The 24,879-nt window shown below is 32.0% G+C and overlaps 2 protein-coding genes across 2 annotated transcripts; both read left to right on the top strand.

Annotated features, from left to right (window-relative positions):
* Positions 1 to 5,122: 5,122 nt before the first annotated feature.
* LOC146540800 (uncharacterized) lies at positions 5,123 to 7,033 on the top strand. Its single transcript, XM_085200734.1, has one exon. The coding sequence runs from the start codon at positions 5,212 to 5,214 to the stop codon at positions 6,280 to 6,282; it is 1,071 nt and encodes a 356-aa protein (XP_085056860.1). The 5' UTR covers positions 5,123 to 5,211; the 3' UTR covers positions 6,283 to 7,033.
* Positions 7,034 to 9,839: 2,806 nt separating this feature from the next.
* Positions 9,840 to 24,638, top strand: Jhbp12 (Juvenile hormone binding protein 12). The gene is made up of 6 exons (XM_085199935.1): positions 9,840 to 10,005; positions 19,781 to 19,873; positions 21,977 to 22,124; positions 22,538 to 22,671; positions 23,297 to 23,462; positions 23,824 to 24,638. The coding sequence occupies exons 1-6, from the start codon at positions 9,948 to 9,950 to the stop codon at positions 23,960 to 23,962; spliced, it is 738 nt and encodes a 245-aa protein (XP_085056061.1). The 5' UTR covers positions 9,840 to 9,947; the 3' UTR covers positions 23,963 to 24,638.
* Positions 24,639 to 24,879: the final 241 nt, after the last annotated feature.

Genomic DNA, 24,879 nt, shown 5'->3' with positions numbered 1-24,879 from the left:
TGAATCTACAGGTTATTCTATACCTATCGATTTATTCATTTTATTCTATTCAGTACGTATAGGTAAGTATATACTTATACTAAAGATATAGGTAGGCTATTAAATAATTAAGTACTAAATATTTTTAATTAAGCGGAGAGGAGAGTGTCTTAATATTACGTTCTCTCTGATAAAAATATACAGAAGACACGTTTTAACAAAATATTTGATTCTTTTACTTAACAACGAAAAGTGAAGAATCTAATAATACTACAATAAGTGTTTAAGCAAACTAAAAAAAACTTTTATATAATCGAAAAAAGGCAATAATGGCAGGTATAGATATAGGTCTCAATTATATAATTTCCAAATGTAAGTATAAAATTATTATACCTTAGAATGGCACTAAAAAATGTTAAATAACATATAACCGAGGTCGTATGGCGCAGAGGCTCAAGGGTGTGACTGCAAAGCGATGGTTGTGGGTTAGATCCCCACTTGAGCGAATGAATTATTATTTCTTAATATTTTTATTTCTTCGCTCTGGTACCAAGGCAAAAGTCCGGCGTTGAGTTCCACCACTCAACACTCAATGCCTCGAAAAATTGGGGAAGGAAGTATCTTAATACTAGATTCCCTCTGTATATCATACATCTTTACATTTTTTTTTAAAAATAATCAGCGAAAAAGAGGTTAAGGGTATAAAATAGTTTTAAAAAAAAATTGTTTCACTAAAGATTAAGCGGAAAGTGATGAAAGGAGTGTCCTTATAATAGTTTCCTTGCCTACCCTATAGCTTCTAATAATAATAATAATATAAAAGCGGGATACCGCGTGCTACAAAAAACTAACATCTTATTAAAGGTTAACTAAGACAACGCACTAAAACAATATATTCTAATACAAAAAGGTCATGTTGTCCTTAATTTTGAACTGAAGCGTGGTTACTTTAGTAGGCCACGTCCTCGCCAGCGGCCCGTGACCGGACGATCAATTAAAGCATCACTGCTCATTCATAGACAACGCGCTTGTAAATGTCTTATTTATTTGTTTTTATTGTTAATAATTATTAATCAGCTTCACGCTGTATCCCGTACGCAGACAGAGGGAATCTAGTGTTAAGACACTCAGTTCTTCATTTTTCGCCCAGATTTGGAGGCATTGTGTGTTGAATAGCGGAACTCAACGCCGCGCCTCGAGTTTTCATTGTTAAATTATATTTAAATTAGTTATACCTAAAATGTTGATCTAATGTGTGTGGCAAAGTGGGGGACATAGTGTTACAACACTTCGTTCTCCGCTTTCTAATCAGACATTGCGTGGATTTTTGTGTTGCCAAAAGGAGGCAATATTTTTTTTTCAGGCTCACACTGTATCCTGCACATAGCAGGATAGGCAGGGGCAACCTGTGTTAAGACGCTCCGTTCCCGTTAGGCCACTTCTTTTACCCATTTTCTACTGATTTCTCGAGGCATTTCGTGTTGAATTGCGAAACTCAACGCCGTGCTTTGTCTCGTTACCAGAGCGAGTAAATGAAAATATTAAATATTCCATTCACCATTGCATTTAGTCACACGACTTTGCCCCTGCGGCCTGCGCGACGACAACCTCAATGTATAAAATTAACTATAATTATATTTAAATTATTTTATATACTATAATTATAAGTTTGTAATAGCGTACCTTGTAATAGGTTTTATCTATAATATATCTACAAATACAATCTTGAATTCGGTACGGAACCCTCGACTTGCGAGAGTTAGTTAGAGAACTTAACGTCGCGCTTTGTTTTGTTACCAGAGCGAGGTATAACACCGAGTAATCAATGGACTCTTTTAAATAAATTAAAAGAAAAAGTATAGGTATATTATATACTAGCGGACGCGCGCAGCTTCGCTTGCGTATTTACGGGTGAATTCTAATAACCCATGAAACATGTGTTCAATGAAATATTTTTAAGTCTAAATTTCAAATTTTATAAAAATCGGTGGCGATTTAAAGATTTTTCCATACCAACTTTCAACCCCTTATTTGCACCCTTAGGGGGTGAATTCTAGAAAACCATAAAACATATGTTCAATTAAATATTTTTAAGAGTCTAAATGTCAAATTTTATAAAAATCGGTAGCGATTTAAGAATTTTCCCATACAAACTTTCAACCCCTTATTTGCACCCTTAGGGGGTGAATTCTAGAAAACCATGAAACATGTATTTAATTATATACGTTTAAGAGTCTGAATTTCAAATTTTATAAAAATTGGTGACGATTTAAAAAAACCTATACAAACTTTCAACCCCTTATTTGTACCCTTAGGGGGAGAATTCTAGAAAACGATGAAACACGTATTCAATTAAATACTTTTAAAAATCTAAATTTCAAATTTTATAAAAATCGGTGCCGATTTAAAAAATTTTCCATACAAACTTTGAACCCCTATTTCACCCCTTTACGGTTAAAATTTTTCAAAATCCCTTCTTAGTGGATGTCCAGATTACGAAAGTAAACATCTGTCCAAATTCCACGTTTCTATGCACAGCGGTTACGGCTGTGCGTGCGTCTTACCTCAGTCAGTGAGGACAAGTCCTTTTATATATATAGATTATCTAAAATGTTGTTGTTTATATTACAGTTTGCAAATAAAAAACTTATTATAGAAATCGAACCTACATCCAGATGGATGTGAATTACCTAATTCATCCAATTCTAAAAAATAAATATATTGAAAGATGTATGTATAATGTAAGCATCCCTAGGTGTTATCTAAACAAGTGTTAAAAACTTCATCTACATATAATAATGACAATATTTACAGAGTTATTTATTTAAAAGAACACGTTCTGGAACTTACTTAAAGGTCGAGATAACAATATTCCTTTACTTTGTATTCTAAAATTTATTTTATTTTTTACTTTAAACTTCCTTTTAGTTGTTTAAAATGTATTTGGTATAGTTACTGAAACAACCTTTTTACATTCTTTCCCACAAAATAGAAGGTGCCTAGTGTAGAAACACTCCGTTCCCCACTTCCTGCTCTGTTGAGACATTGCATGTAGAGTAACGGAACTAAACGCTGCGCTTTGTTTACCAGAGCGGGACAATGTTGTTCTTTGATCATTGCATTCAGAGCGTACCAGTTGAGTACAAAATGTCACGTTGTAAGGATTATACACGAAGGAAATTGTACGGTAGCGGGACATTGAAAATAATTCTCCGAGTGGGAGTCGAACTCACAACCATCGTGATTGCTGCCTAATAATCATTTGATTGTAACTGTTTAGCTTAGTATTTCTATACCTGTTCGTTTTAATATAGTATTTTACTGCGCCACGGCCCAAAGGCACAAAGTGTGACAGTAAACGCGACTGGTTGTGGGTTCGATACCCACTCGAGGAAATTAATTATTTATTTAAATTCATATTTTCATTTCTTCGGTCTGGTGTCGAGGCGAAGCGCGGCGTTGAGTTCGGCGGAAAGTGAGGAAACGGAACGTAGTGTCTTACCACTAGGTTCGCCTGCCTTTTCTGCTATGAACGGGATACAGAGTGAATTTTTTGAAAGTTAAATTATTTATTTTTATTATAATTTTGGAAACTTCTTCGAAACTGAGATTTACCATTAACCAAATTAATATATTTATTATTTATCTAAGTATCAATTAAATAAGTAGAAGTAATAGCGATGTATTACCGTAAAACTACAACTATTATACTTACTTAAGTGTTAATTGCTGTCGCAAATTATAGGTTTATAAAATATCATTCATACAAAACTTATTTACTGAGGCCGTCATGGCGCAGGGGCACAAGGGTGTGAATGCAACGCGACGGTTCTGGGTTCAATCCCCACTCGAGGGAAAAAATATTATTTATTAATATTTTTATTTCTTCGCTCTGGTGTCATGACTAATTTCAGTTTTTAATACTTATTTTCTTATATAGGTAATACTAGTGGGGCTGATCTGTCCCAGTTACGGAAGATACGGCTTAAAATCTGTACATAGAATTGACTTAAACTTTGATCTTTAAGAAGATAACTCTATTGAATATGAAAGTAATTGAGATTAGTAAATAAAAAAAGGACAAGTCAAGCGGGCGAAGCCGCGATCGCGTCGCTAGTAGATACATACTCATTACTCGTATGTGAATAGATAAAGACAGTAATCTAAGTGTGGACCTTGGCCTTACCTTTACATATGATGGCCATGACCACGATAAGCAATCTTAAGTTTAAATATTCACAAACGTGTGAAGAACAATATAATCATAAATACGTAATAAAATTATGTTTTTTATTCATAAAAAAAAGCCTGCGCCACGGCTGGCCTCAAAGTATATAACGTGGTGACGATAATATTTACACCAACTCCTATTACAAAGTAAGATCGAAATTGGCTTTCGAAAACTTTTCACTAGCGATTGTCGCACTCGCGACAGCTCCTGTATATACTTCTTAGAAATCCCGAAAATCCCGCGGATCCCGCATCCTTCATCCCACGTTCGCGAGACTAGAAAATGATGCGGGATCCTGCAATTCCAAGATATACCTACCGAGATTGAAATCCCTAGCGGGGAGCCGAGTGTCTTAACAGTTAAAACAAAATACCGTACCTATATACCATATGTGGGGTATCTCATTTTTTAACCGACTTCTGTAAGAAAAGGAGGTTATCAATTCGACTGTATTCCTTTTCTATTAAAATCGACTTTCTGCTTTCTGTCCAATTTCTAAGACGTTGCGTATTGAGAGTCGGAAGTAAACATTGCTCTTGTACGGTACACATACTTAATTTTTATCTTAGCCATATCTTATTTTATTCATTAAGTTAATTTATTATTCTGGTTCTACGAATGTTGTAAGCCTGCCATCTATCCAGAAAGTACAAAATTGTATTATAATTTTAATTCTACGTTAGCTTATTTGCTACTTGTCGCTAGATGTCACTGTCAGATTAATTTTATAATATTAAATATTACTTAATAAATTGCACTATAATAATCTTAGATGCTTATTTATTTTATAGATAATTTGGAATAAATAAAGCACCACTTTATATTCTTAAATTAAAAATTTTTTTTTTTAGTATTTAAACAGCTTAAAATTTCTAGTAAGCTGTTGACATGGTAACGTATGTTTGGCGTTTACTTTGACATTTAAGAAAATAACTTAAAACGTTATTTTCTTTTAGAATTAACTGCTAATAATTTTGAATATAAATCAGATCTAGAACAAAATGTCGAAAAATAATACTACAGGTGTAAAATTTTCAAGTGAACGGTATAAAAGACATGTAAAAAACGCAAATAATTCAAAAAATCCTAGAATAGTGAAGACGTTGGTCTCCAAGACAGTGTGTTCTAAAGAAAAGAGTTGTTCCGCTGGCGTTTTACATGCAGAAAATAAATACACCACTAAGAAAACTACCCAATCTGATTATCACGTCTACAAAAAGCTAGAAGTTGATGAGCTTTGTAAATTTTGCGGTGACTGTAAAACAAATAAAAAGAGTGACTTAAAAATGTCTGAAAACTCGTGTCAATTTAACTTAAATAAAGATAGAACAAAACCAAGAAAATATTCCAACATAAAATGTGATTTACAACAATATTATAGAAATGAAAATTATCAATCATGTGATTCTTTTAACACTAACGATCTTAGAAAAGTATCCTTAAAAACTATCGTAGAACAACCGGAAAAAGTATCCAGCTCAGAACCTAGTATCTTTAAAATATATCCTAATTCAGAAGAAGAAGTTACTTTAATGGATCCCGATAAAGAAGATAATATAAAGAACATTAAAGAATTTAGAAAAAACAATTATTTTGAATGCCACTCCGCTAAATCAAGGATAAGCAGTAAGGGCAGTGTTACCAGTTTAAGTAATCACAAATGTATGTACAGATATTATTTAAATGAAAGACTTTTTCCAGTTCCTCTTAACACAGATCATGAAAATAATGTTCGCTGTATAGAATGTCATCTTCCTTTACAAAACAACTCTAATTTAAGTGCTATGATACAGTCTAAAGTTAAAGTAAATGATAAACTGCAAGATATGCTACTAATGTTGCCAGTTCAAAACTCTTTAATAATAAAAGAAAGGAGAAACAAAGAAATTAGGAATGAAGATTGTTTATATTTTGGTATAATAAAATTAAATTTAACTGGCAACTCTATTTTCAATAGAACTGATCCGGAAGATTCTTTAGCATTAAGATATCAAAAGGGTTATAAAGAATATTCTAGAAGAGATAACTATGAATATGGACAAATAGAGGATAATGATATTGTAATAATCTAGTTATTATGTTTATTTTATTAGAAACCAGTATGGTGCAGTGGTACAAACATGTGACTGTATACATACTGAATGTGGGTTTAATTATCATTAAGGAGAATGAAATATTTATTATTTTTATTTCCCCTCTCTGGTAAGCACAAAAAGCAAATTAAGCAAAGGCAAAGCATGTTGCAATACATTAGATAGAGACTCGAAAATTCGGCAGAATTTGAGTATGAACAAGATGATAATTATAATTATATTATAATAATTTAGTCTTTATTAGACATTTTATCTATCAAAGAAAATATGCAGATAAATAAGTTTCTGTTTTAGTTTTTTGGTAGTTTTTTAAATGTCTAATACTATTATAATAAAGTATATATATTTTAAAGTTCTACCTTATTGTAATATAAATTCTTTGACATTTTTACTATGTTATATCAAATTCTGTTTAATATCTGTAATAATATAAAAAAAAATCTATTTAGAATATTTTTTTAAGTACCCTCCTACACCTAATAATAAGACAGTCTGCTCCTAATTTTTCTTCTAATTTAAATGGTGGAAATGAAAATAACTGAAATGAATGGAAATTGAACCCAAAACTGTTGCAGTTACAGTCACACTGTACTGCTGCATCCCTACAACCTCATATTTTTCATGGGTTATAATTCATATTCCCTATACTTATGAGGTTGCTATTATATACTTACTTAACAAAATATAATTTAGTTATTTTATAATAAATTTAAAAAAATTTAATCATTAATTGAATTTATTTTTTTCCAGTATAATGTATTGTGCAAAAAATTTGCATGTAAGTTATTTATTAAATATTTTAATTTTGTTGTTTTTGTCTAAAATAAAAATCAAGGATAAAAAATATAAATATGTACAGTCAAACAACATCTTCCTCAATCTTTATTAATGATGAATTTAAGCTAATGTTATAACGAATTAATAGTATTTTATCGCCTTATTCTGCAGTTTCACGCTTTTTCCCCGCAAAGCAGGGGAACATAGGGTTAAGATACTCCTTTGGCCACATGCTTGCAGCTGAGAAATAGCGTGATGAGTGATGGAACTCAACGCCGCCTTCTGTCTACCAGAGTGGAAAAATGACAATAATTTAATTAAGTATTTTAAATATTTATTCTGACCATAAAGACATAAATATTGTCGTTTTCTAAAATTGTATTTCGTGTTTTACCTGCATATCTCTTTCATTCATGCCCTCTTTAACCTTTTCATACATGCCCTTCAGGAAATAGGTACTTAAGCTCGAGACTGTCTTCTCGGATTTCAACCAAGGTTTTCTCTTACGAATCAATCCGGCAGCATTTTTCTTAAATATTGTATAAGCCTCCAAGTGATAATCGAACCAACAGCCGTCGCGTATACAATCTGACCATCAAACTAAGGCAAGGATGGTGAAATGTAAATATTTCACCATTTAACTTTTGCAAAAACAACCTCATATAAAGAATGGACTTCTTAGCGTAGTGAAGAAATATTTCAAGGTAACACATAGCTTATACTTTCAAAGAAAAAAATGCTTTCAAACAGTACGTCTATATGAAACAATACAATTTTAATTTGTTTATTTAAAAAATATGTTTTTTTTTAAATAGGGACAATTTATTAGTATTACTTTGGAATGATTAGTATTTCTTTTATAAATTATAATATTGTGGCATTCTGTTGGGTACTATTAATCCAAATTCGAGGTTTTGCGTGTGAGTGCGGAACCTAATTCTCCTAATATCTTCACGTTCTAACCTTGGTAACGAGACAACGCGCGCGCGTAGAGTTCCGCCACTCAATCTGCCACCGCCTGAAATCTAAAAAATAAAGAGGCATCTCTATATCACACCTTAGTCGCGTTATATTCAGTACCTACTGTAGGTACTTTAGAGTTTTTTACCAGCTCAACTCGGCAGAACTGCCTTTCGAGTCAGTAGTAACTTTCTATAGGAATGACGCTACATTTTCATGTAATGCTTATAGTGGCCAGATTGAATTCCAGCAATTCCTCGAGATTTCAGCGGAAAGTGGGGAGCAGAAGTGTCTTAATGGGGACCGGAGTGTCTTAACACTAGATGCCCATTTTTCCTCTGCCTTCTCTGCTATGTGCGGAATACAGCGTAAAGCAAAAAAGACATGGCGGCACCTCATGAAAATTAATAAACTGTTAATGAGAACGAATTATAAAAAATGAATGTTCCGTACACCACTATAATCATGATTGTAATATTGCAAGATCACTCTTTCGTTACTATAAGTTCCGTCAAATATTTTCATTTTGACCTCTTGTTTATATAAAATTAAATATTAAAGTTAATTAAATATTTAAGTGGAGAATGCAGTGTCTTAACACTAGGTTCCCTTTCCCTCTGCCTACCCTGCATTGTGCGATGATACAGCGGGAAGCTGAAATATTTAAAAATTACATTATTTTATTATTTAAGTCTCATATACAGATATAACTCTGCAAACACCATTTTTGATATAATTTTTACATGATAATCTCCATTCTTACTTGCGGGAGACACCGTGAGGTTTTTTTTTATTGAGTTATAGAAATAAGAAACAAATTAATAGGGTCAACCGCATGGGATAGGAAGTTTTTAAATTTTGCAGGATTTTTTGGGAGAAAAATATTTAAAATTACTTTAAAAATGAGCCAAAAAAGTCCATCCTTAGTTTTTGCAACAAAATTACCTCCATTGTGTCGCGCAGTCGTTTAAATATCTATTTAGATGTGCAAAGTATTAAAATAATGTTGTTGTTTATGTATTTCAATATTATTTGAGTTTTCGCAAAACGCCGGCAATTTACAAATCTATAGGTACAAAAAATCGGAAAAAACAATTGTTTTCCTCTAATAATATAAAATTTGTTAAATATGTTTTTAAACATTTCTCGCAATACGCTGCCGAGGTGTAACGGCAAAGCGTCTTAATGTAAACACGACGATTGTGGGTTCGATTTCCATTCCTGGGAATAAATCATTCTCATTTCCTCGCTCTGGTAACACTATACATATTTAGATTGCAGAACGATATGTAAATAAAAGGGAAGAAAAACCATTACAAACTTTAATTTTCATACAAAATGAGTTTGAGGTCGCGTTCCTGTTGCCTTACATTCCTGACGCAATACTGGTAGAGTAGACTCCTGAGTGCACGCAGTACTTGTGGGCACAAATATCTTGGTTGAAAAATCTTTGTTTTTAATAAACTGGCAAAAGAAAGTTTGCGATTAAATTACGACCGTCCTAAATAAATTTTAAGTTTTTAAAAGGAATAAAAAGTGTAACAACTTAAAAAAAAGGTTAAGAACAGATGTATCACTATTTTCGCTTTTTGCCTACATAATATTTAAAGAAACAAAGACAAGATAAAGATAAAAGAAAATATTTTTTACTTATCGAATTCATACTTATATCAAGTGAACATTTAATTTCATTATAACATTAAATGATAATACCCAATTTTAAATTAATAATCAATAACTAGTTTGCACTTCCATTCTGCAATACATTGAAAATAGATATTATATATATGGGTGTAAAAACCGCGCGAACTCAGTTCTTGACAGGCGAAGCGCGCGCTCACATATTTTTTAAATCGGCTTAGGTATTGACTTATAGTGCCAAAGACTTATTTTGTGAAATAAAAAAAATGATTTTAATTTTTTTCTTTGCAATTTTCACATTTGTGGCTGCTGAGAATGCGTTGCGTAAGTATTTATTATTTTTATAAGGTGAAGGTACTTCTTTGGAAGCATAGTTTGAATTTAACGATTTGTATTTGTGTACTTTTTTTTATTTTATGAATTATTATTATAATGTATTTACAATGTTTAATAAGTGCAAAATATTTTTCAATTTATCATTATGTTTTTAAATTATATATATGTAAACCTAATACTTATTAGTATTCGACGACTATCACGAATAAATAAAAAGATAGTTGATAAAAAGTATAATAGAAATACATTATATTAAATATTTATTTTAATCGCTAAATTTAAATTAATTAAAAAAAATGAACAACATCGATAAATAAATAGACATCTATTTTTATCTGTGACACTTATTTAAGTAGGAATTTTATAAATTATATAGCAGTATTTTTTTTTTAATTATAAAAAACCAAAAAAAATTAACGAAACAATAAAGAAAGTAAATATGTTTTAAAAATAAAACAAAACGAAATTGAAAGTATAAAAAAAAGTTGTAAATACTAAAATGTAGATCGTTGTCCACGTTTGACGTAAACCTGTTATTTTAACATTGAACTCTGCATTTGCTTGTCCCAAATCTTAACGACATTTTGCAATGGCACTTTATTTACAAAGAAAATTTATTTTTATACAAAACGATCTTTGGTGGAAAGTCGCGTGAAACGCGACTGGTTGTGGGTTCTATCCTCACTCGAGGAAATGAATTATATAAATATAATGAATTATATTTATTTATATTTATATTTTCATTTCTTAGCTCTGTTGTCGAGATTCTCTCTCCAGATTTTACTTAATATAAATTAAATCATTAACCGGTTAATTAAAATTAAATTAATTTTTAATTAATCGGATTATACTGTTACTAATACATGCAGTTTTTTTAGTAAGTTGACGGGTCGTGGCCACTCTGAAGTCAGGGTTTTGAACTTTTGCGTATTATTTACTCAGGGAAAAAAAACAAACAAATGAGAAAAATCTTAAAATTAAATATGCGCAGTCATCTTCAGAGCGGCCACTATTTTCGAGAGAACATAGTTGACATGATTTACGGTCTGTCATCTTTTCATTTTATTACTTTTTAAAATTGCAAATGATTACTTAGTTGCCTCGAGTGTCTTACTTGCCAGAAACGTCGGGTTTCTAAAAATGTATAAAAGAACTAGTATATACAGCATAAAACCGAAAAACATCTCGAGCATTTGAACCTTCTACCGTGTACATATAGCCACCGACGAAATAAATATTAATAAGATTATCAATTGACGAACAATCGTCAAAAATATTATCTAGGCTAATATTATAAAACTGTAGAGATTGTTTGGTTAAACTCTCTTATCCCAGAACCTGCTAGTTTGAAGTTTTTTTTTTTCAGAAATCCATTTATCGACAAAGGCAAATTTCGATGTAACCCATTATACCTGCGGTCAGAGGATACCTTGGGCTTTTGCCACATGCCACATGTCTCAGCGCTTGATTTCATATTTCTATTTGACACAAACGAAGACGTAGTAAAAAGCTTGCAAGTCGTGACAATATCATATTAATAATAACCTCTGCACACTTAAGTTTTCTTTTAAGTTTTTCCTTTAGTTTCTATAGTACTAAGTAAGAATACAATAGACTATTTAGATTACATTGCGCAAAAAACGTTAAATATTTTATTTATAATTGTTACAAAAGAAATAAATTGTATGTTAGGTATAATACATATAAAAAAACTGGACAAGCGCAAGTCGGGTTTGCCCACCGAGGGTTCCCTCTTTCAATCAAGGGGCCGTAGACCTGAGTATATGGTTTGAATTCAACTCGATATCTCCAAATGTTTCCTCCAAGGGTTCTTTTTTTCCTTAATAGACACGGAACTCTGAAAAGAGTCATTCTGCCACCTGCGGAACCATTTTTTTTTAATGACGCTGCGCAATGACGGCCTAGATCAAGGGCTTAAAACTTAATCATAATCGACATTTTTAAACATATGTAGGTAGGTAGGTGGGAATTCTCAATAAAGATAAGAAGAAATTGGAAAAGTAAAAGAAAAATATTCTATAGAAAAATAATTACAAAGTTATATTTGCCGACTGCAGCAAACTTAAATTACTAAAATCCACGTAATTAAATCCATGTATTTCCCATAGAAATGTGGGTAGAAGTGAAAACTTGCAGTATATATAAAAAAGAATCAAAATATGAGAATATATATTTATAGTACATATAAAAACTTTTATAAGCTAATTGCTAATTGCTAACTGCTAAAAGCTAATTGTAAATAAAAATAGAGACATTGCACGTCGAGTGCCAAAACTTAACGCCACACTTCGTCTTTCTAGAGCAACGAAAACGAAAATAACTAATTCTCCCGACCGAGGATTGAACCCGCAACCATCATATTAACAGTCATAATTAAATATTATACTCGTAAATACACGCGGAAATAGTGATAATTCCTACTTATGTATATATTAATTATAATTCATTACAGAGGTAGGAAGGCATATCGTAATCTAATAAGGTTTACGCAATAGTGCGCTGAGGTTGAGTTACGTGTAAAATTTTCCTCTTGTACGTACAGATATGTTTACTAAATTAAATGTATAGTGCAGGTTCTAATCCTACCTAATATTCTTTTTAGGGTACCTAAAAGGTGACCTACGGAATGGTTTCAGGATCATTTTTGTGTCTGTTTGTCTGTCGGTCTGTCTGTTTTTATTTTCACTCTTGAAATGTAATGCCAAATTGAAATTGAGTAAACATTTAATTAACACCAGCCACTATTTTCTGACGTGGGAACCCCTAATAAGCGCCAAAATGCTTCCACAATTTGGAATATAGCGTGAAGCTAAAAAAATTACAAAAAAAAATATTCACATAAATAATATTACTTATAATTTATATTAATTTATGTAAAATTGATTATTTATGATGACCTCAACATACATATATAACATAATAGATGCACTTTGTTCTTGCATTTAATTTATTTAATGATTTCCGTATTTATTAGTTGCATTTATATTGATTTAAATATTTATATTCGCGGACATCGTCGCGCAGCGATACAGAATCTAAATGTAAACGAGTTAATTATGATTATATGAGAACTTGCAATATAAATAAAGGAAAAAATCCAAAATGAAAAATTTTGAATAATACATAGAAAATAACAAAGTTATAATTGTAGTTAATTTCATACAATATTAGTGCCTAATACAACAACTGAAAATGTATTTTTTTTTACGTTGAATAAGTGTAATTACGCTTTTGTGCTAGTAGGGACCATAGACCTGATTATTTAATATTAGCAGCCCCCCTGCGGCTTCGCCCGCTTGAACTACATGTTTATTCATTTAATAAATAGAATTGACAGTCAAATGTGTTGATGTCAATGAATAATTTGATTTATTCGTTCAGTAACATTTTTAAATGTTAAATTATTGATTTGGGTAAGAATTTATAATATTCTTTGTAAAATAACTGTAATGATCGCATATTACAAAAATCGAATCGAATAATCCGATATCGAAATCGAATCCAATATAATTAATATTAATTTCAGATCTATATCGAAATAAATGCTCTTGACAGACGGATTGACGGACGGACAACAAAGTGATCCAAGGGTGATATAAGGGTTTCCGTTTCTTCCTTTTAATATACGGAATCCTAAAAATAATGTTTTATATAGACATTTTCATGCAAATGGCAATTATTAGCCAGTTGCTTGAAAATATCTCTTGAGAAAATCGAACTCTGAACGGACAAAGCTGGGCGCTTAAAGCTATTACAAAACATTTACATAAAGACGTACATACATATTATAGACTTCCAAGTAAATAAAATCTATATATAGAGAAATACTTATACGTTAGGTCGCGGAAATCACTATGCATTCTAGCGGTTTCTGTAGATGACAATCTTGCATACAAACAAAAGATAAGCAGAAGAAATTATAGGAAAAATAATTATTGTACCGAGTTCAAATCACAATTTCATTTTATTTGCGAATTTTCAATATAAGTAGGTAATTAAATATTTATAATTTAATTTACCGTTTTTCGCGTTATATAATTCCTCTAATAGCTTCCCGCGTCTCTAATATAATCAGAGATAATTAATATTTTTTTCTTAATTTTTACTAACACTTAATTCGTGTTCATGTCCGTGTGTTTGGCGCAAAATGAACAACCCAACTATACATCTAATATGTTTAGAAACACGATGTCCTCAATCTTTTATTTTTTACCGTCAACCATGTATCCTGCGTGTAACAAATAATACAAAGGGAGCGTAGTGTTAAGACACTCCCTCATTAGTGCCGAATTGTGGAGGAATTGCTTGATGAGTGGCAGGACTTAACGCCGCACTTTTCACACCAGATCAATAATATGAAATTATTAAATATTTAACTTCCTCGAGTGGAGATCAAACCAAAATCTGTCAACACCACTGGCCTCGAATGTGTAAATTGAAATTAATTAATATTTAGGTAATTCTAAATTATAAAAACATTATAAAACGGTGATGAAGTAAACAAAGCTAGGTGATCTCCTCTGACCTCACGGACCAAGGCTCTCAAGTAATCAGACAACCAATTATTTAATATAAATTGCCTTTATCTAAGTGTTTCTATGTAAATATGTCTATAGTAAATCGTTATAGTAAATTATTTAAGTTATTTATATGATGCCATCGAGTTAAAGATTGCCTGATTCCTTTTGTTGTGAGCTTAAAAAATTACTAAAGAAAATATATGTGATACCTTTTTGTGCAGGGGCACAAGCAAGCGAATGTAAACACAACCATTGTGGGTTCAATTCCCATTCGGTAGAATTAAATATTAAATATTTTCTTTTCCTCGCTCTGGTAACGAAGGAAAGCGTAATATTGAATTCCGCTTCTCAACACGCAATGCAACCAGGATTCAGCGGAAAGTGGGGAACGGAAGTGTCGCAATGGGAACTGAGTGTCTCTAGGTTCCCTACTAAAGATCCTGCCATATTAGACATATGCTAAAGCGTGAAGCTGATTCTTATTTACTTACCTAAGCTAGAATATTATATAACCTGTTAGTTCATTTGTAAACACCACGTTTAGATTTAGTTGGGCGTCCTTGCATGCTTTCTGAATATAATCATGATATTGTTGATTGTTTGTATTCCATTGTTGTTCCTTAACAGCTCGGCCTTGTGAGGTTGTTGGTACTGGCTTTATGTTGTTTTGGCACTTGGGGTGTGGAAAATTCATGTGAGTCTCCCTATGAGTTCAATCGTCTGTCTGTCTGTCTAAAAAGAAATGGCAATTTAAACGATTGTTTCTCGTAATTAGATATTATGTAGGTTATTTTTTTAAGCCAGAAGTGGCGCAGGTTTCACCACTGAACACGCGATCCTTATACATAATACTAGATTCCCAGGTTCCCTCTGCCTACCTGATATGTGGGAGATATAGCGTGAAGCTGAAAAAAGGTAAAAAAATAAGTATAAAATATGTACAGCAATAGCACATCAAACACATGGCCCAGTGAAGATATTACAAAATGGACTCGTGGAATATTCCTTGAAGGTCGTCGCAACATGTTGCACCAACGAGCGATCGTTCATCTCGTTTAGTATAGAAACTTCCAGTATGGTAATATTCTACAGCTAGTTTCACCATTCGGCTTTGCTTGAATAAATATTAGAATATTTTTATATTTGTAGATTCCGCAGAGTAGGCAGAGGGAGCCTAGGGCTAAGACACTCCGCTTCCCACTTTCCGCCGATTTCTGGAGGCATTGTGTGTTGAATGGTGGACATATTAGCATTTTTCCTCGGTATCAGAGTGAAGAAAAGAAAGTTTTAAATATTTCATTTCCTCGAATGACATTAGAAGTCTCGTGCTTGTGTTCTTGCACTACGGCTGGCCCCAACTCCTCTATGCTATAGTCCACTTTTTGGAAAATTAGAACAGTTCATTGCCATAGGACGAGATTGAATCCACAATGATCGCGTTTACAGTCAAATGCTGTCCAATGCACCAAGATGATCTTTGGTCACGAATAGGGCTAAGGCACTATTTATGGAAATTAACAAAATTACTTATTAATTTTTTGTATATTTCCTAAAAAATAAAAAAAGGCAAATAAAAATATTTAGTTTTCCCGAGAGACGATCGAACCTACAACTATCATGTAAGTATAAGAAATTGAAATTCGAGTTTATTTTCAAAGTTAAAATTAACCGTCAATAGAAATCACAGGTACATGTCAACATATATAGCAAATTGAAATACAAGTTTGTTTTCAAAGTTAAATTTAACCGTCAAAACGGCGGTTAAATGCGGTAATAGTTACAGTAACCGTAGCGCAATTTCACGTTACACAATCTACTTTCGATGTTACGCGACCGCTGTCTCTTTCGATCGTTGAGCTTCATGTCCACTGGTTTTTGATCGCTATGAGGCTTTTTAACCGATTTCTGCAAAAGGAGGAGGTTCTCACAAAAATCATACAATAATTACCTAATTACCATATATTTTTGTATTCCCTTACTCTCGAAGGTCTCTCATTGTCCTATAAGATCATATGGGAACATTAGTACCAGCTATTCTATACTGTGCGAAGGATTATGTTCCAAACGTGTGTCATAGACACCGAGGTCGGGGTGTCAATGCTTCAATAGTCGTGACATACTTGGCACGTATTTTAAATTACCACATTATCTTTTAGATTTACATAGCGGTATCCTGCACATAGTAACGTAGAGGGAACCTAGTGTTTAGACACTGACCCCAGAATACTTCTGTTACCAACTTCCCACTAAAACTCAACCCGATTAAAATATTAATTATTCATTTCCTCAAATGGAAATCAAACCCACAAGTTGTCGCGTTTACAGTCGCAATGCCACTGGGCCACGCCTATCCTCCACCTCTGGCCTCCCTTACAAAGCAAAACAAAATAACCCCTGAATACATAAAGTACTAACTTTACTTAATATAGTAAATTATTCCGTTCATATTGTTCGTAGCGTGGTGTAATATAGCCTCAGGCCTTACAAGATATATTGAATATTCAACACAAAAGAAATTTTACAGTTCGTACCAGTAATTCATGAGATAGCACTGTCAACCAAACAAATTTTTCAGCTTTATAAAAACTTAATAATATATGCCTTAAATTTGATGGAAATTTTTGAACGGAGTGTATTGCCACTAGGTTCTCTCTGCCTATTCTACTATGTGTAGGATAAGGCGTAAACAATAATAATAATTTAATTTAATAAACAATTGTCATAATATTTTCAGACAGAGTTCAAACTCCAAACTGTCAAATTCGGATTTATAAAAAAAAATCTATTCAGTTTTTGCAAAATGGTTATATGAATAGTAAAAAAACCTGCCACTTCCTGTATACAAAGATATACGACCTTTTTTCATATCAATCAATGATCTTAATGATCATTATTATAGTTAAATGCTTGGGCCAATTACAATGCAATTATAAAATATGTAAAGAAGATGTACCGATAAGATGAATATTGTAAACAACGAAATTATATTAGAACTAGTCGTCGCCCACAACTTTGTTTGCGTGCTATTTGTTTAATGGAAAATGTTTTTTTACCTTTCCCGTAGGGTTCCCATTTTTTACAATTTATAATATCCAAAAAATTCTGAAAATAATACATAATAATAAGCTTAAATTTTATAACGTTATCTTCTATTGATACTGGGAAAATACATTTTAACGTTAAGGGTTGCTACCTGCATAACTAGAGGAGTTTATAAGGGTATTGTAAGGGTTGGAGACAAAAAAAAATATGTGATACTATTTCAGATAAAAAATAACATAATTATGTTGAAAACAATTCATTAGAAGCCAGTGCAGCTTCCCAATACCATGCTTATATTTGGCTAGAACCAACCTGCGTGTGCGTTGAAATCTTTTGTATCTACAATCTGCAATACTTATATTATTGTGGATTATACAGAAGATTATTATAAAAATTATTCCTTAGCATTCTATAGTTCAACTTGTGTAGTTTATCTTAATAGGAAAAATAAAAAAATCTATAAGTACTTTTAAAACTACTTATAGATTTTTTAGTTTTTCTCATCTTTTACTCCGTTGAAAGATATTCTATTATTGACTGACAGACAAATAACGCATAGACAAAAGTATTTGATTCAAAAAAATGAAATGTGACACGAAGGTAGTTTAGGGAATGAAGGGGGTACTGAGAGAAGATTTCTTGAAATTACTACGAAAATCAAAAAAATTAAGATTTTTTCCATTTTAAAGACCTTAAGGTTTGTATAAACAAAGCTGCCGATTAGTGCTTACAAAATTCGTTAAGTAGAATAAATTCTATATATTTTAGAGTTTATGTTAGCCTCATCTATACACCTTTATTACGGAACTATAATATATTACAGGCATTTCTTAAGAGACATTTGAGTATATAGTAAGAAATTTCAAGCAAGCCTTTAGCTAGTGTTGCCTGCATCTGCATCATTATTTACAAATCGTCCAATGCAATACTGTCATTGTGAAACGTCGTAAGGCCTTCGATAAGTTGTCACAACTCACTCAGTGTATAATGGTAAAAAAGTGGAATCACATTTTTTCCTGCGTATAGTAGGGAAGGTAGGGAACCTAATGTTGAGACATTCCGATCACCACGCAACACCCGACATTCGAAATCTTGCTGTTGTGTTGAGTGATGGACTTCAACTCTGCGTTTTGTTTTCTTATTTGAGGACTTGAAAATAATTAATTCCTCCGAGTGGGAACCGAACCTACAACCGACACACAAAAGAAGAAAAAAAATACTATTCTCTTATTTAGCTATTTTGCAGTCTCGAATTGGCCTTGAACTTGCCCTACAACTTTCTGAGGTGCAAACTTACGCGGATTCCAATCAAACGTAAATCTTTTTCTAACTCTTACGTTACAGTATGTATACCTCTTTCGCCTCTACTCTCCACTTTCATGTCCACTATCTTCTTCATATATCATTCAGTATCACCTTATATAGTGTGTTTTCAAAGGTACGAAACTGAAAGAAAGAAATGAGGTCCGAGATTTTTTGAGCTTTTCTCTGTATTCCACATTTAGAAAGATGGACAAAGGGAACTCAACACCGTGTTTTACCTTTTTCCCAGAGCGAAGACATCAAAATAATTCGTTTTCCTGAATCAGAATCGAACTCGTCTACAATCAGACGCTATACACGGCCTCACATAAATATGTATTATTCGTTTTAATCACAAAAAAATAAAGAAATTACTTACTTATTAATTAATATGAAATAACCAAAATATATCATCGTTTAAGCACGCATGGTCCACCACGTGACTGCACGCGGCGCCGCCGCCGGTCCACTTCAAGGCTAACTTTCAACATTATTATTGCTTGAAGATGTCAACACACTTTCTTAAGAAATTCATTCATTATAATAATAGGCTAGCTGTACATATGTTATATATTAGCAGACTACCGCGCCTTAACGCCCGTATTATGATTATTTTATATTATCTTATCGTATATATAATAAAAGAGTAAAAATATTTTGTCTGTAGGTACATTTAATATTTTTGACTGAAATATCCTATTATTATTCAATGCTGCGGTTTGCCTTGTTACTATAGCAATTAAAAGAAAAAAATAAATATAATCCATTACCCCGAGTGGGAATCGTCCCCACATCAGGTCGCGTTTACTATAATATATAAGTAATAGTTACTATTAGTATATTATATACTCTGAACTTAAGTATCATTTCTATCTCAGCTTCAGATTTCATCCGGTGTAAGCAACGGGATGGCAAGCTGAACGACTGCTTGAAGACCGCAGTGCCGGACGCTCTACGGAAGATGAAGAATGGTAAGTGATCCATTGCTTATTTCGTATTTCCTTTATTATTTAATAATATTTTCATTCCTTCACTCTGGCAATGAGTGCAATCCTACCTCGCTGTATGCGGGATATAGCAATAAGCTGAAAAACAAAATGTTATTGAAAAATAAAATATAACAAGGTTGAGCGTTAAGTTCCGCTACTCAAGCACCTTGAAAATTTGGCAGAAATATTACAAATACATAGTAATTTCTAATTACAGTTCCTGCGTTGGTAATGTGTACTTAATGCTTATCTGTCTCATCGAGCGTGAAGTGAGCGCCTGTCACTCGCCCTTGACTCGAATGCGGGATCTTTCTCTTACAACATATTAGAATACTGCTTCTTTCTTTGTGGACTTACTAAAAGTCTATTGAAAATAATAGCATTTGATCTTAGTAGGGTATACTCGCCAAATATTGCCCCTTTTTGGAAATACAACGTAAAAATAAATTATTTCAAATATATTAACTAAAGCGTACAAACGTTAAATATTACGCAGAAAATAATTATGTCTATTGCAAAAAAGAACATTAAAATAATAGTCCACAAAGCGATTGTAAGTAGGTCAAGCCTGATGGGTACAAAGGAAAAGAAAACGGAATGGTCCATCATGTAGAATTTTAATAAAAGGCATAGAGGGACCCTAGTGTTTAGACACTCCGTTCACCACACACTACCAAGTTTTCGAGATATTGAGGATTGAGTAGCAGAACTTAACGCCACGTTTGTGATAACACTTGAAAATGATAAAATGAAAAAAAAATGAAAAAAAAAGAAAGAAGAGCTCGTTAAATACTTTTATAGTGATATATAAAGATCATAATCATTAAAAATATCGCAACATCGATCTATACGGAAATGACAATGGAGGCTATAAAGACGATCAATGACATCCACAAATAATTCACTCTTCATTTCTCATTTATTTCTTTTACTTCTGGATATTAAGATTTATTGTTATTATACATTCTTATTAATTTTTATTACCAAAGAGAAAAAAATTACCCTATTAAAATAAATAACATTTATAAATATAAAAAAGACACTTCCGGCAGCAGGGCAAGGGTCCAAGCTAGGATTCCAGTTTGAATTCCCTTCAATCTGGAATCCTAAATCCCTCCCTTCTCAGAATATGCATTCGGTATTCAAACATTCGATTCCCAAGTTCTCTCCAGATGGAGGTTCACCTATCCTGTATTGTGCGGGATACAGCGTGAAGTTAAAAATAAAAACAATCGATCAATAAGTTTACGAGTAAGAACGGAACAAACAAACTCACTTCTACATTTAAGGCAGAACCCGCAGAGCAATTCGAACCTACACTCATAACTTTCAATTAAGTACTGCAGTATATTATTCCCAATGCCACGATGCTATCTTATATAATATATACAGGATTTATTATTTTCTTTTGGACTTCCTTCGTGAGACGGAAGTATCAACTTACGAATTATATCCATTTTAATGTAAAATTACGAACTTGCGAGTGAAGTTAATTTAAGGTTAAATGTATAATGACTTTTTAATGTCAGACATTATGTATATTACAATTTTGTATGTTTTTTGTAGCTTGCACCTATATACGACTTGTATTTATAAACCACTCTCAAGTCTGAGATCAATCTTGAGCGGAAAATTAATCTCAGACTTGAGAGTGATTTATACATCCAGGCACTGGAGATATTGCGAGTTGAGTGACGCTTTACCTCGTTCTGTTGAGGGTTCGATTCCCACTCGGCAGAATAAAATATTAAACATTTTCAATTCCTCGCTTTGGTAACGAGACAAAACGCGGCGTTGAGTTTCACCACTGGCACATACACAATGCCTCAAAGAGAATTCCGTGGACACTTCTCCACTGGGAACGGAAGTCTTTACAAGAACGGAGCAATCCCAGGTTCCCTCTGTCTACTAGGCTTTATGCGAATGAAACTAACATTCAGAGTGAAACGAACGCTTCCTAAACCAGTAATTTTATTTTGTTGTTTTTTATTTTCTCGTTGTATCGGCAGACAAAACCCGGTGCCAAAACACTTCGTTCACAGTTCTCCAAATTCAAATACTAATAAAATATAACTTATTTTCCAGGTATCCCACAGCTGGGTGTACCACCGCTCGAGCCACTGGCAGTGTCTGAAATTAATATAGACACAGGCGTCGGTCCGGTCACCATTACGCAGAACTATAGGAATATTAAAATATACGGTTTGACTGACTCCATATTGACCAGTTACAAGTGAGTCTAAAGTGGTTTTTACTTTTTTACACTACCTTAAAAGCTTCGTCTTGTTATTCTACGCTTAAGAAGGAAAAATTGACTCGAGGAAATTACATATTTAATATTTTTATTATATTTAAATCATAAAAATCATATTAAGTGTACAAAAAAATGTGTGACTTTTTTACAGCAATATGTGTAAGAATAGCGTATGTACTGTTGTAAGTAATATGTCGGAAAAAAATGGTTGTCCATTATAGATTTTACTTCTTTTATCTTCACGACGAGCGAAGCGAAACGAGGTTTACGATCGAAGCGAGCAGGGGACGAATAGGGGGCATCTATTGTATACATATATAAACAAAAATGCATATATTTGATAAGAAACCATGCTTATTTTTCTTATTTTATAATACATTTCTTTTTTTAAGAGCTGATCTCAAGCATTTTCGTCTAAGAACTGATTCTTTAACGCCTAAAATGGAATTTTTAGCTGACTATGTGATGAAAGGAAGAATTTTAGTTTTACCGATACAAGGAAAGGGTATCGCTAATATTACTATGGGTATGTACAGCGCCATCTATTGACGGGTAGTACTACTTACTTAAGATATTTTTTTAAATTTTGAATGCAAATAATATTATATTATTATTATATAGAAAATAACAGTGTATATATTTTTAACATTATTTACGTACTATGGTTAACTTTAAAATGCTCGTAAATTGAAAAATTGTAATAAAATTATGTAATCCAATTGTATATTAGCGACATCAGTTGGTAAGGATAAAAAAATCTGTTATAATATGTCTATAGCAATATCTATTTTATAATAGTAAATATTTTCAATTTAATTTGTTTCTCATTAAACATAATTTTACGATAATATTCAGTTTTCAGTTTTCATTAAGCATAATTTTGCATTAATATCACAATAAAAACCACAAAAGTCTCCAATAGTATTTGGTAACTCTTTCCATATATCATGACAGGGATTAGTCTGTAGTTTCCAGGATCAAACAAGCTACGATTTTGCAAAATTTCACTATTTTTCATAAAGTGCCAAAATCTACACACTAATTAAAAATAAAATCGAAATTAGGAACAATATTATGTATTATGGTACTACACGCCAAACATATATAGCTATATTTAGATTTTCTATATATAGATATATTCATATTTTCAGTGGACTTGGTCGTGAAACACGATTTAATAGGAGAGCCTGTGGTCAGGGATGGAGTCACATACATGCATATGAAAGACTACAAGATAAAATTCATTCCAAAGAAAGTTTCTTTGCAGTTCTCTAATTTATTCAATGGAGATAAGAGACTTAGTGATCAAATGAACTTGTAAGTAAATTTACTTCATGTTTTGTTTCTTTTTGAAAAGGAACCCCTAGTGTCGAGACATTCCTTTCTCTACGCACCACCTGTTTTTTTAAAACATTGTGTGTTGAGTAGCGGAAATCAACGTTATGCGTTATTACTTTCATGCGATATCCTATGTGCGCATAGGAGGGTAGGCAAAGAGAACTTGTTTCGAAAATGTTTTGAAAATTAGGCCTATTAAGACATTGTTTGCTGAGTGGTGAAATAAAACGCCGCGCTTGGTCTTACCGTAAGAGGGAAATGAAAACAATGCCTTGCCTTTGATAGGCGTTACTCTTAATTTTTCACCTTGTAAAATATTAATGGTAACACTCTATTACAGGTTCCTCAACGAAAATTCCGAATTAGTTTTCAATGAACTCAAAGATTCATACGAGAAGAGCCTCAGCAGCGTCTTCCAAGATGTCACCAATAAGATATTCGACAAAGTGCCGATGAACCAAATATTTGTTGAAGAGTGATCTGTGATTTTTTTATAAGTCTAATTTATATATACCCAAGTGTGATGTTAATTGAGTTAAAAATTGTTTTGGAGTGAAAATTATAATGTTTTTACAATTATAAATTATTTGGAAAGTTTCGAGTGATGTATTTACAATATTTTAATTTTAATCATATTTAATGATTGGTTGTCAGTAGAGGAATATTATTCAAAATAGTATGTAAAACAACAACTACCTGGGTTAAAAAACATATTCAGTCCACGTTCCATTTTCAAAATCCAAAATCAAAATTCAGTCTATGTTCCATTTAAATTATCCAAAATTTGCAAAATGGGTGTAATTTTGTGAGATTATTTTAATTATAAGTAATATTGCAAGATTGATAAAACGAACAAAATTATGTTACCTAAGTATCAACAGTGTTGTTGATAGTGACTACTGAATATATATGCTATTATATGTATTTCACTCTAAAACAACAAATTATAATAAATAAAATATTTTGTTGAAAATACTTCATGTGTACATAATATTTTATTTATAAATATATTATAAGGTGGGTTATTCTTATGAGAATCAGACTAATTATAAATTGGTATTTAAATACAATAGAAAACTGTATTTTTGATACTAATTGCTTTAATTAATTAAATACATATATTAAGTAATATTTAAGTTAAAATAAAAAAACAAATAATTTATTCTGGTTTCATTTCAAACATCACGTTTTAAAGCCATCTAGCGGGAAGTAGTAGTTACTAAATTCTTTGAATATTTTAATTACAAATTGTAACTATAGATGACGCTAGTTTATAAGAAATCACTTCATATTAAATTTCGAAAGCTACTTTTCATTGGCTATTTTAGTTTAAAATTGTAATAACAGATGGCGTTAATTTAAAATAAAAACATTTTTTATATTAAATTACAAAAGA

The sequence above is a fragment of the Heliconius melpomene genome, chromosome 2 (assembly GCF_056956725.1).
Source record: "Heliconius melpomene rosina isolate 202511_hmr_F chromosome 2, ASM5695672v1, whole genome shotgun sequence".
NCBI lineage: Eukaryota > Metazoa > Arthropoda > Insecta > Lepidoptera > Nymphalidae > Heliconius > Heliconius melpomene.
This window is presented reverse-complemented; position numbering and strand designations above follow the sequence as displayed.

Coding starts and splice junctions, on each gene's coding strand:
- LOC146540800 (XM_085200734.1), top strand. CDS start 5,212: ATGTCGAAAAATAATACTACAGGTGTAAAATTTTCAAGTGAACGGTAT.
- Jhbp12 (XM_085199935.1), top strand. CDS start 9,948: ATGATTTTAATTTTTTTCTTTGCAATTTTCACATTTGTGGCTGCTGAG. Junction 10,006..19,780: donor GGCTGCTGAGAATGCGTTGC/GTAAGTATTTAT, acceptor TTTCTATCTCAG/CTTCAGATTTCATCCGGTGT. Junction 22,672..23,296: donor TATCGCTAATATTACTATGG/GTATGTACAGCG, acceptor TCATATTTTCAG/TGGACTTGGTCGTGAAACAC.